This window comes from Thamnophis elegans, chromosome 12, assembly GCF_009769535.1.
Source record: "Thamnophis elegans isolate rThaEle1 chromosome 12, rThaEle1.pri, whole genome shotgun sequence".
NCBI lineage: Eukaryota > Metazoa > Chordata > Lepidosauria > Squamata > Colubridae > Thamnophis > Thamnophis elegans.
The window spans coordinates 42,670,298-42,682,626 of NC_045552.1; the positions used below are offsets into that span (position 1 = coordinate 42,670,298).

The 12,329-nt window shown below is 40.6% G+C and overlaps 1 protein-coding gene across 1 annotated transcript in view; it reads left to right on the forward strand.

Annotated features, from left to right (window-relative positions):
• The window catches only part of LOC116516109 (teneurin-1-like), a 348,491-nt gene that overhangs the window by 75,874 nt on the left and 260,288 nt on the right, over window positions 1–12,329 (forward strand). The window contains 1 exon segment of the mRNA XM_032228512.1: window positions 3,474–3,734. Within this exon segment, the coding sequence (XP_032084403.1) occupies window positions 3,474–3,734 (261 nt within the window).

Sequence of the window (12,329 nt, forward strand, 5' to 3'; positions counted from 1 at the left end):
TTACCAATGCAAAAACCTGCCTGGAGATGCCTCTGCCCCAGGGAATATTCGGGAGTGGAGCTAACAAGATTAGATGTGCATAGCTAAACTGCACCGTTTAGGCCACTCTGAGAGCTTCAGAGAAAATGCATCCACTTGGGAGTTGGAACACCACACTTAACAAGTGTTTTCAATGGAATGTTGTCGGTATTCCCAAGAGGGAGGCAATGCATTTCAGAGCAGCAAAAGACAGTGTAGCTCTTATAGTTTGTGTGGGAGAAAAAGGGTGAAGATGGCTCCTCTGTAACAATTCCAGAGGTGTTATTTAGGCGGTTCGGACTAGTTCGCTTGAACCAGTAGCAGAAATCGTGAGTGCCCTCCCCCTCCTGCCCCAGCTCTACGACATCCTATTTAGGCTCTTTTTTCGCCAAAAGTGCATGTGCAGAAGGCTGTGCGCCTGCATGGAAGCAGCACACAAATGCTCACATTTGCAAACCAGTAGGGAAGATAAGTAAATGACACCCCTGAACAGCTCCCAGTTTATGTGTTTTATGGTGGAAGTTGTTGGCTTTAATTTGGCAAGATTCTGTCTATGGGTGAGGAAGGATAGAGAAAAACTGTCTCAACGTGTCTTTCTTAGTTTTTGGAGCCCAGCAGTGTTCCACAAAGGGAACACAAAACTCACCATTTTGGAAAACACAGGCAAGTTGGACCACTCAGACAAGTTTGCAAAAGTCTTGTTCACAAATGTATAAATAATCTTCAATTTAACAACTTTGTTTAGCATCCGTTCAAAGTTAGATGGCACTGAAAATAGTAATTTATGGCCATTTTTCACACAACTGTTGCGCCATCCCCCTGGTCACATGATCCAAATTCAGGCGCTTGACTGCTGACTCGTATTTATGACGATTGCAGGGTCCCAGGTCAGTGATCCTTTTTTGCGACCTTCTGACAAAGCAGAGTCAATGGGGAATCCAGATTCATTTAACGTCCCTGTGACTAATTTAACAACTGCAGTGATTCACTTAACAACTCCGGCAACGAAGTTCATAAAATGGGGCAAAGCTCATAAAAAAGTCTTGCTTATTTTGGGCTGAGTTGTGATCGTAATTCGAGGATCATCTGAAAATAGCAAATTGTAAAAATAAAAATACAAACTGGTCACCACATCCTGTCTCTCTTGTAATATGACATCAGGGGTCTGGAAGATGGTGAGATAAGATAGCAAGAGCTCCATCTTCTGCTTCTCATCATCATCTACGTTTTTCGTTCCAGAGGTAGTTTCCAAACTAAATAGGAAGAGAAAGTTGTTTAAATAATCTTAAAAATCATCCTCATTAAAATGATTCAAATGGAAAGGAGTCGTAATGCCCACGGTAAAGTATAAAAATAGCAATGAGTGATTGGGGAGAAAAGATAGGAGAAAGATAAAGAGAGGAAATATTTTATAATTTTGTTTTTAAAATGTAGATTATTTTTATTTGCTCTTTTCATTCCCCCCCCCCTGCCAAATCCGTTAAGTATGCCCATGTATTTTTGCTTTTCATTTTGCTGTTTCTTTTTGCACATTTTACTGAACCATCAATATATATATATATATTTAGATTATATCCTTTCGGACAAGAAATAGTATTTCAGAAAGTGACCTTGTTGCATTGAGGTTGTGGGAGATGCAATGAAATTAATACTGTATTTGAATATATTGTACCATTTGGATAAGAAGCAATTACATGGATAAGCTCAACTTTGAGATTTAATATTTTCAGAGGTTTATATTCTTTTTGAAGTTGATCTCCATCACATGGGAGTTGACATGAGGACAAAAAAAATAGACTTTCAGGGGGGAAATGTTACTATTCAGTATAAGGGAGACAAAAATACGTAGCTCTCATTATTCAGTGGTTTGCAGAATTGATTTATATAGATCAGCTGCAGACCACTGTAATGAATCATGACTCCAATGGTGATATATCTGTGGCTGTGAATATATAACTGTATCTTTTTGATTCCTACTTTATTTTTATTCTATTTTAGTGTTTCCTTTATTTTTAAAAATAACTCAAGGTGATGAACATTCCTAATTCTTCTCTATTTTCCTCACAATAACACCTCTGTGAGCTCACCCAGATTTTTGTACCTAAGGCAGGACTGGAAGTCCCAGTCTCCTGGTGATTGGCCCAAAGTCACTCGTCTGGCTTTCATGCCTAAGACAGAACTAGAACTCCCAGTCTCCTGGTGATTGGCCCAAAGTCACCCGGCTGGCTTTCATGCCTAAGTCAGAACTAGAACTCTCAGTCTCCTGGTGATTGGCCCAAAGTCACCCAACTGGCTTTCATGCCTAAGACAGAACTAGAACTCCCAGTCCCCTGGTGATTGGTCCAAAGTCACCCAACTGGCTTTCATGCCTAAGGCAGAACTAGAACTCTCAGTCTCCTGGTGATTGGTCCAAAGTCACCCAGCTGGCTTTCATGCCTAAGACAGAACTAGAGCTCCCAGTCTCCTGGTGATTGGTCCAAAGTCACCCAACTGGCTTTCATGCCTAAGACAGAACTAGAACTCCCAGTCTCCTGGTGATTGGTCCAAAGTCACCAGACTGCTTTTTATGCCTAAAGCTGGATTGGAACTCTCAGTCTCCTGGTTTCTATCTGGTGCAAAACTGTCTCCTCTTTAGCCTTCTCCCCCTTCTTTTATAACTGTATGCATTCTTTTTCTTAGTTTCTTTTTTTAATATTGAGCTTATATAAAATCACCACAATTCTAGAACATGAATGGGGGAGGGTATTTGGTCCATATTTGTTTGTTTGTTTGTTTTTCAAATGTACAAGATAACAAGTATAGGTATGAACATAAACATGAACAAAGGAAGTAAACACAGATAAATGGAGACAGTAAGACAGGGACGGTAGGCACGCTAGTGTGCTTATGCACTTTCCCTTTACGGACCTCTTAGGAATGGGGTGACATCCACGGTAGACAGTTTGAGATTGAGAGTTTGAGGCTGTAGCAACGGAGTCGGGTAGAGCATTCCAGGCGTTGACCACTCTGTTGCTGAAGTCGTATTTTCTGCAATTGAGTTTGGAGCGGTTTGCCTTGAGTTTGTATCGATTGTTTGCCTGTGTATTATTGCGGTTGAAGCTGAAGTAGTCGTTGACAGGTAGGGCATTGTAGTAGACAATTTTGTGTAGTATGCTTAGATCGGGCAGCAGGTGGCATGGTTCCAGATTGTTCAAGCCCCAAATTTGAAGCCCGGTGGCATAGGGAAATTTATTGTGAGTAGAGGAATGGAGGACTCTTCTCATGAAATACCTCGTGTTAATGCCTGATATACAGTGTGGATTCCTGGCGGATGAGCTGTATTCAAGAATTGGTCTGGCAAAAGTTTTGTATACTTATAATCACCTGAATTGTGGAATTATGTGCAAATTAAAAAACAACAACTGAACTGTCCTTTTTGCGTACAAACCATGTTCTGGTTTTTCAATTTGTTACAGAGCTGGAATTCTGTGACTCTTCCCATATGTTGTGTGCTGGCTATCAGGGGGAACTGCACACCGTTTCTCAGCACGGCTATCCTATCGAGATGGGGTCGGATATGGATACCGAGACGGAAGGAGGTGCCTCACCAGATCAGGCCTTGAGGATGTGGATGTCGGGCATGAAATCCGAACACAGCTCCTGTTTATCAAGCCGTGCAAACTCAGCCTTGTCCCTCACCGATACCGATCACGAAAGGAAGTCTGATGGAGAGAACGGTAAAGAAATCACCTTGGCAATCATTTTTAAGAGATCTAGATTTATTTAACTTTCCTTGCTTTCCCTTTCAGTGTCCGAGTCTATATAGTTCTCCCAGCCATGGTTTCCTTTAATCTCAGTATGTTGAATAAACCATAGCTACTAGGCTTCATGCATTGCAGTAATCTTCAAACCATGCTTTATAATCCACTAGCTGATAACCTGGAATTGCCCAGATATTTATTTATCCTAATCCATACATTTGTCCTCAAAAATAATCCCGGACCAAACATAATTTCTAATGTTGGATTTTCACCCTTACCAGAGGGAGCCCCCTTGTGGAGTACTGTGAAGCCATTAACAACTCCAGTGTGCTTTCCAGTAGAAGCCATTTTAAGGCACAACAGGCTCTTAACAGAACACGTACCCCGAGGGGTGTTAGAGCAGGGGTGAAATTCAGCAGGTTCTGACAGGTTCTGAAGAACCGGTAGCGGAAATTTTGAGTAGTTCAGGGAACTGGCAAATACCACCTCTGTTGGGCTCCAGAGTGGGGTGGGAATGGAGATTTTGCAATATCCTTTCCCCAGAAGTGGTGAGGGAATGGGGATTTTGTAGTATCCTTCCCCTGCCACGCCCACCAAGCCACACCCATTGAACCAGTAGTAAAAAAAATGAATTTCACCACTATGTTAGGGGTGTCTTACCCCCACAGTATTTGTTTCCAGAGAGTACGTCATCTGTGTACCAGGTTTGGTTGAAATTGCTCAAGGCGTTCCAGAGTTATGCTGGAACACATACACATACACACAGCCTATATATATATGGAGGAGGAGGAGGAGGAGGAGGAGATGATGATGATAGTGGCACAGTTCCAATAGTGCAGTACTGCAAGCTACTTCTGCTATCTGCCGGTTGCCAGCACTTTGGTAGTTCGAATCTCACCAGGCTCAAGGTTGACTCAGCCTTCCATCCTTAAGACAGCCCTGGTCCTGGGGGATCATGTGATCCTTTTTTGCAACCTTCTGACAAAGCAGAGTCAATGGGGCAGCCAGATTCACTTAACAACCATGTTACTAATTTAACCATTGCAAGGATTCACTTAACAACTATGGCAAGAAAGGTCGTAAAAGGGGGCAAAACTCATTTAGCAAATGTTTCACTCAGGAACAGAAATTTTGGGCTCAGTCGAGGACTTATCTTTATTACTGAAAATATGAATTTATTAGCTGTGCTCATCCGCCCCCCTTGTGCTCATCTCATAAGTCCTTCTTCAAAGACCCGGAATCCCCTGGTGGGATTCAGCCAGTTCGCACCTATTCTGGAGAACTGGTTGTTAACTTTCTAAGCAGTTCGGAGAACCGGTTGTTGGATGAAATCTCCTTTTGTTTTTTTTTCACTTTACAGGGCTAATCCTGTAAGGAAGGCAGGAAGGAGACATTCTGGTGTTATTTCCAGCCTAATCTTTATTGCCCTGCTTACAGAAACTGCCTCTCTGGTTAACCCTTATTACATTGTAACAGCTAAGGCACAGCGCCCATCGACATGAGTGATGTTCAGTTGGCTACACCCACATGATCACACGACCACCAAGCCATGCCTACCCAGCTGGTCATTAGGGCAGAGAACCGGTTGTTAAATTGCTTGATTCCCACCACTTCCCGAAAGGCCTTGAAATCATCTCTTGGCGCTGTCGTCTTGGTCAGGCAAAAGTGGGTGCAGCTTGGGCAGAGAAATCACCCTTTGTGTTGTGTCTTTGTACTGGCAAACCTTTGCAGTAAGGCGAAAGGCTTTGCCTTCTCAATCCCTTTTCCTTTCCAGTTCTCTTTTTTAGAAAACAAAGTAGGCAGAAAGGGTCAATTAACTGGGTTTTCCCTGTAGCATTACTAGCTTGGTAGAGTTAGGTTAAGCTCGCACACAATTGGGTTGACTTTGGGCTGTTAAATTATCTGGGAGGTTAATTGACTGGATTAATTCTTGTTATTTTCACAACACATTAATATACACACTCCATTAACCCAGTTAAGTGTTCTGTGGGAACCAGGCCTGTGCTCCTCTCGCTTTTCCTCATGCTTGCACACAATCAGTGCTTGAGGAAGAAGGGATGCTATAAACTTGAAATCAACTTGCCTGAGAAAAAAGATGGACACTCAAGGGAATACAGTCTTCAGTCAAGGAAAGCGCAGAACATTCTAAGCGCAGTAGTGGCAAAAGAAAAGAAAAGAAAGAGGAGATACTATCATGCCAGAATGCATTCTGCACGTACAAGTAGATGTTTATTCCCAAAGCACAAGGTGTCAGCCCCACCACAAGATCACCTCTACAGGGAAGCTAAAACTATTTTTATTGAGATTGGCTGCAATAACAGAATCTTGTGAGTCTGATTGTGTTCTTCCTCCTCCTTCCAATTCTCCAGCGAATTAGCAACACATCTGCCTGAGCAACTTCTGAATATGATTGTTCCTGACTGAAATGTATATTTATATCTATCTATAACTATAGGTATATATCTATCTATATCTATCTAAATCTATCTATATCATCTATATATCCATATATCCATATCTATTTATATCTATATTTATATCATCTATATCTCCATCTATATCTATCTATATCTACAACTATATCATCTATATATCCAACTACAGCTATATCTATATATCCAGTGATGGGATTCAATTAATTTAACAACCGGTTCTCTGCTGTAGGTGGGTGTGGTTTGGTGGTCATGTGACTGGGTGGGTGTGGCCAACTCAACATCACTCACGTCAATGGGCGCTTCCCCTTAGCTGCTACAATGTAATCAGGGTTAACCGGAGAGGCAGTTTCTGTAGGCAGGGCAATAAAGATTAGGCTAGAAACAACTCCAGAATGTTTCCTTCCTGCCTTCCTTACAGGATTAGCCCTGTAAAATGGAAAAAAACAAAAGGAGATTTCTTCCACCAACCGGTTCTCCGAACTGTTTAGAAAGTTAACAACCAGTTCTCCCGAATAGGTGCGAACTGGCTGAATATATAAGCCATCACTGCTTATATACCACTTCCCAGTGCTTTTACAGCCCTCTCTAAGTGGCTTGCAGAGTCAGCATATTGCCCCCAACAATCTGGGTCCTCATTTTACCCACCTCAGAAGGATGGAAGGTAGAGTCAACCTTGAGCCAATGAGAATGGAACTGCCGAACTGCTGGCAGCCATGTACGGAATGCTGTTACCTTCCCACCAAAGGTGGCTCCTATTTTTCTACTTCCATTTTTACATGCTTTCAAACTGCTAGGATGTCAAAAGCTAGGACAAGTAACAGGAGCTCACACCATTATGTGGCACTAGGGATTTGAATTGCCAAACTGCCAACCTTTCTGATTAACAAGCTCAGCATCTTAGCCGCTGAGCCACCATGTCCCTCTAAGGAAGCTAATTTAATGCAAAATCATAGAAGAAAAGATTGGGATGAATTGCTATTTACAGCATTCATGGAGAAACTGGTCTATGTTTCTCCTTGTCAGTTTCACCTTTTCCCCCATTTCTGGGGTGCTCCAGCCTAGTCTGCAATTTGTGTAAGATTTATGCAAGGAAGCATGCATTATTTTAATGGCCTGCCGATAAAATACTTTTTTTCCCCCCTCCAGTCTTTTATTCTTTTTCTTTTTTTAAAAAAAAACTCTTTGGCACATTTCCTCCTAAAATATGCCTATGTGCTTATTTGAACCTAAAATACAGCCTCATACACATCCTAGTGCCTTTCTAAATTAGCCAAAAGCAGCTTTGCAAAATTCTCAGGAGGAGAACTGAATATTCACAAGGATACACGAAATCTCATCAGTCTATTTCTGTGTAAAGCAATAAACAAATCAGCTTGCTTTGAAAAAATTCTCTTTTAAGGCGAGCTCTGTTTTCAGTCCTTTCCCCCCAATCTGCAGCATAGACACTGTTTTGATAGAAGATCATATTTGTAGCTCAGATTGAATGGTGAGGTCCTTGGTCCTCTAAGAGCTTGGTTATTTTTTTGCAGTGTATGGATGACATTACCTAGTGTGGTAATGAAATGTCCGCAAAAAACAACCAAGCTCAGAGAGAGCACCAAGTTGCTCACAGACACTATTTTGGTTTGGTTGAAATGGAAGAGTAAAAATTAAGTCAGAAGAAAAAAGGAAAAAGGAAGAAACAAAAGAAAAAGCTAAAATGCAAAAAGACAAAAAGCTAGAAGAAAAACGGAAAAGAAAAAAAAAACGACTGTAGATTTACCATTTTCTCTGAAGTTCCACGATCCTCTTCTTTCTATTATCTGAGACAATCTAATTGTCAAAACCACAGATCATAAGTTCATTTGTTTCTGTTTTATGCAAAAATTCCATAAGGTACTGTGTGATTTTCTTTCTGACGGCTTAACGAAAACTGTTTCATCATTAACATCTGTACAGCTGCAGTCCTTTGTCTAACACAAATAGCTGGAGAGTTTTAACGTTTTATCAGGGGTCAGAAAATGCCATCATCAGCTGAGCAAAAGACAATGATTTTTTTCACTGAGCTTTGCCTACTGATTGCGGTGAGAAAATGTTCCTCTCTTTGTTTCATAGTCTTGAGCATAAGATAATTGTCTTAGATAATTAGTCTAAGATAATTTAATTGGTTTTTGAAAATTATTTTTGTCTGACTTTACAGAGGCATGAAATGTGGGTTTTTTTTTTTTAAAAAAAAAGAAGGTTTCTACATGGTAAAATAAAGTAGTTAATTCCCCTAAACACAGAGAAGAAACTTACAGAATGATATTAATGATAAGGCCTCTTGAAAAGTGTTGTAGATAACTATGGGATTCACTGAGTAAATAAATAAATGCATCAGCACGTGCCCTTTTTAGTATGCTTACTATATGGTATATTCTCAAATGAACTTTACTATTAAGCTGCACAACAGCCCATAATGCTTGACTTCCACATCAATATTTCTGATGTTGTCTCTTAGGCAATATAATTTCCTTGCAGTCACAAATAAGCTCGGTACTGCGTTATTTGAGGTGGGGGGATACTGCATATGCTGAATTGTGCACACGCATCATTAATCTCATAAATAACTATTATGCATGCAGAAATAATAACTGTATTTCCTGTAGTTTCTGTGGAGAGTTCCTTATAAATCTAGACACCGGCTCTGAAATCAAGCTGAGAATATTTAGTAAAAAATACAGTACTAACTTTGGCGCTGTTTGTTTGCATAATTAAAAAATCACAAGCTAGGACTTGCTGAATTGGATTTAAAGCTTGCTTCTTCCCGGTATGACTAGCTAGCTTATTTTTAGGAAGGTCACAATAAGCCATTTCTTTAACAACCAGTAATAAAAGGTGTGCTGCCTCTGAAAGAGGAGATTTTATCTTATATTAGCTGATAACCTGGCATTGCCTGGGTATTTATTTATAGGGGGGAAATGTCTAGACCAATTTCTAATGTTGGATTTTCCCCCTTACCAGAGGGAGTCCCCTTGTGGAGTACTGTGAAGCTATTACCATGGCAACTCCAGTGCGCTGTACAGTAGTAGCCATTTTACAGCAGTACAGTAGAATCCATTTTTTATAATAATGATACCACACTGAAAATTTAGATGATTATATTGCCATAACATCCTATTTCACACCCTTTCAAGGAACCCATGTTCAATTTTTCCTCTAATAAGGAACTGAATTACTCTAAAGGGGCTAGGGAATACTGTCTGCCTGCCTATCTGCCTATCTGTCTTCCTGCCCACCCTCCCTCCCCTTCTATCTATCTATCTATCTATCTATCTATCTATCTATCTATCTATCTATCTATCTATCTATCTATCTATCTTCCCCTGTTTTTCTCTCTGTGTGTATCTCTCTATTCCCCCCATTTTCTTTCTCTCTCTCTCTCTTTCTCTGTTTTTCTCTGTCGCCCCCACCCATTTTTTTCTCTCTCTCTGTTTCTCTGTCTGTCTGTGTTTCTTTCTCTGTGTGTGTTTCTCTTTCTATTATGAAAGGTCATAACATGAGGCAAAACTCCTCACTTAGCAACATAAATTTTGGGCTCAATTGTGGTCGTAAGTCGAGGAGCACCTGTACATGCACACCAGTGGTGGGATTCAGCCAGTTTGCACCTATTCGGGAGACACGGTTGTTAACTTTCTAAGCAGTTCGGAGAACCGGTTGTTGGAAGAAATCTCCTTTTGTTTTTTTCCACTTTACAGGGCTAATCCTATAAGGAAGGCAGGAAGGAGACATTCTGGTGTTGTTTCTAGCCTCATCTTTGTTGCCCTACTTACAGAAACTGCCTCTCCAGTTAACCTTTATTACATTGTAACAGCTAAGGCGAAACGCCCATCAACCTGAGTAATGTTGAGTTGGCCACACCCACCCAGTCACATGACCACCGTGCCCCGCCTACCCAGTTAGTCATTAAGACAGAAAACCGGTTGTTAAATTATTTGAATCCCACCACTGGTGCACACATATCTTTAGATTTTTAACTCTGTGTAGCAATATTGCATTCCATCTAGGAAGATTTCCTAAATATTTATCTTCTCTTTTGAAAGACGCAGCGAAAAGCAAATTGTGTGGCCAAGCTTGTCTGGTTTTGGAAACCAAATGCACATTGGATGAGAGACTGCCCAAGGCTTTAAGCAAGGCTGGGAAATCGGGCAGTCACCCTGTGAGATGCGTCCAAGGGTGAACCGCTTCCTTTGCCGTGGTTGTGTCCACAGAGGCACCCAGGATTGATTGTAACTTGAGGGGATCTTTACTTTCTATCTTCAGAGAGAGAGAGAGGAAAAAATATCAGCTTTTCTTTTTTGGTAACCTGGATTCTCAGGAAGAGACATTAAGGACGCCTTCAGTCCCTGTGCTTTTTCCCTTTGGCACAGATAGCTAATAAATCGTGTATTTATGCTCAATTGGTGCAGTGACAGAAAAGTTCAGTATTTCTGCAGCAAATAGCTGCTGGCTGACATGTGTCCTTTACCTAGTGGTATAAATACAGGGGGTTTTGGATTTGTTTCTGTGTGTGTGCATATGTGTCAGAGAGAGAGAAAGAGAGGGAGGGAGGGAGACAGACAGAGACAGAGAGAGAGACCGACAGACAGAGAGAGAGAGACACAAACACAGAGACACAGAGAGAGAGACAGCGAGAGAGACACAGACACAGACACAGACACACACACACACACACACACACACAGAAACAGAGAGAAACAGAGAGACACAGAGACACACACACAGAGAGACAGAGAGAGAGAGAGGGAGGGAGGGAAGGTCTTTAACCTGATGTCAAAACATGTCCTTAATATTTCCCAAAACCCAAGAAGGCAAAATAAGAAACAATGGATGGAAACTAATTAAGGAGAGAAGCAACCTGGAACTAAGGAGAAATTTCCTGACAGTAAAAACAATCAACCAGCAGAACAACTTGCCTTCAGAGGTTGTGGGTGCTTCATCACAGGAGGCTTTTAAAGGACTGGACAGCCCCTTGTCTCAAATTGCATAGGGTCTCCTGCTTCAGCAGGGGGATGGATTAGAAGACCTCCAAGGTCCCTTCCAGCTCCAAGGTCTCTTCCAACTTGCCTCCAGAAATTGTGAATGCTCAAATATTGGTAATTTTTAAGAAGATGTTGGATAACCATTTGTCTGAAATAGTATAGGGTTTCCTGCCTAGGCAGGGGGTTGGACTAGAAGACCTCCATGGTCTCTTCCAATTCTGTTATTTTCTTCTCTTCTCTTCTCTTCTCTTCTCTTCTCTTCTATTCTATTCTATTCTATTCTATTCCATTCTATTCTATTCTATTCTGATTGAATAAATATTAATCTGTTTATGACAACTTCTTTGTCATTCTTCCTTACATTTGGATTTTGCATTGATCTCAGAGGATGATAATTATTAAGATTATTAAGATTATTAAGATTATTAAGATTATTAAGATTATTAAGATTGTTAAGATTGTTATGATTGTTATGATTGTTATGATTGTTATGATTGTTATTTTGTTTCTATTTCCATTCCAAGGCTCCAGTATGTGTAATTTGTTTTTTTTCTGAAAAGTTTCTCCAGCTCAATTTAGCTGATGATTCTCTTTGCTGGATGGATTTCTCTGTAGGACCTAATATTCAAGAGTCCCTTTTGTGTGTTTGTTGTGTTGCCTTCTGCCTGTGTGTGTGTGTTTAATAGGCAGTCTTCTTTCCTCCAGCATGTTGTCTGATTAATGCACTGCAATTTGAATTTTATTGAATCGTTTTAGAGCATAATTTATTTCTGATCCTTAGTGCTTCTTAGCCATGGCTGAAATAGCCTCCATTACTTCAATTACTCCTTTTTGTTCACCTTTTTTGCTTTCCTGTCAGTTTCCTTTCTTTCCACTCCTCCCTACAGTTTTGTTTTGTTTTTAGTTTTCGCATCTATTCAATCTTGCAGCATCCAATTTTCTTTCTAATACAAAATAGCATATCATTTCAAACCTTTTAACTATATAGCCCATCTCCATCCCACTCTCCAAACCTGGTTTGATTATGGGATAAAGATTACATGCCGTAGGTCTACTTAAGATTTAGAAAAGGAAAAAATGGGGAGGGAGAAAGAGCCATCCAGCGAATACATTAAAATTCCACAATTGTAAGTAGC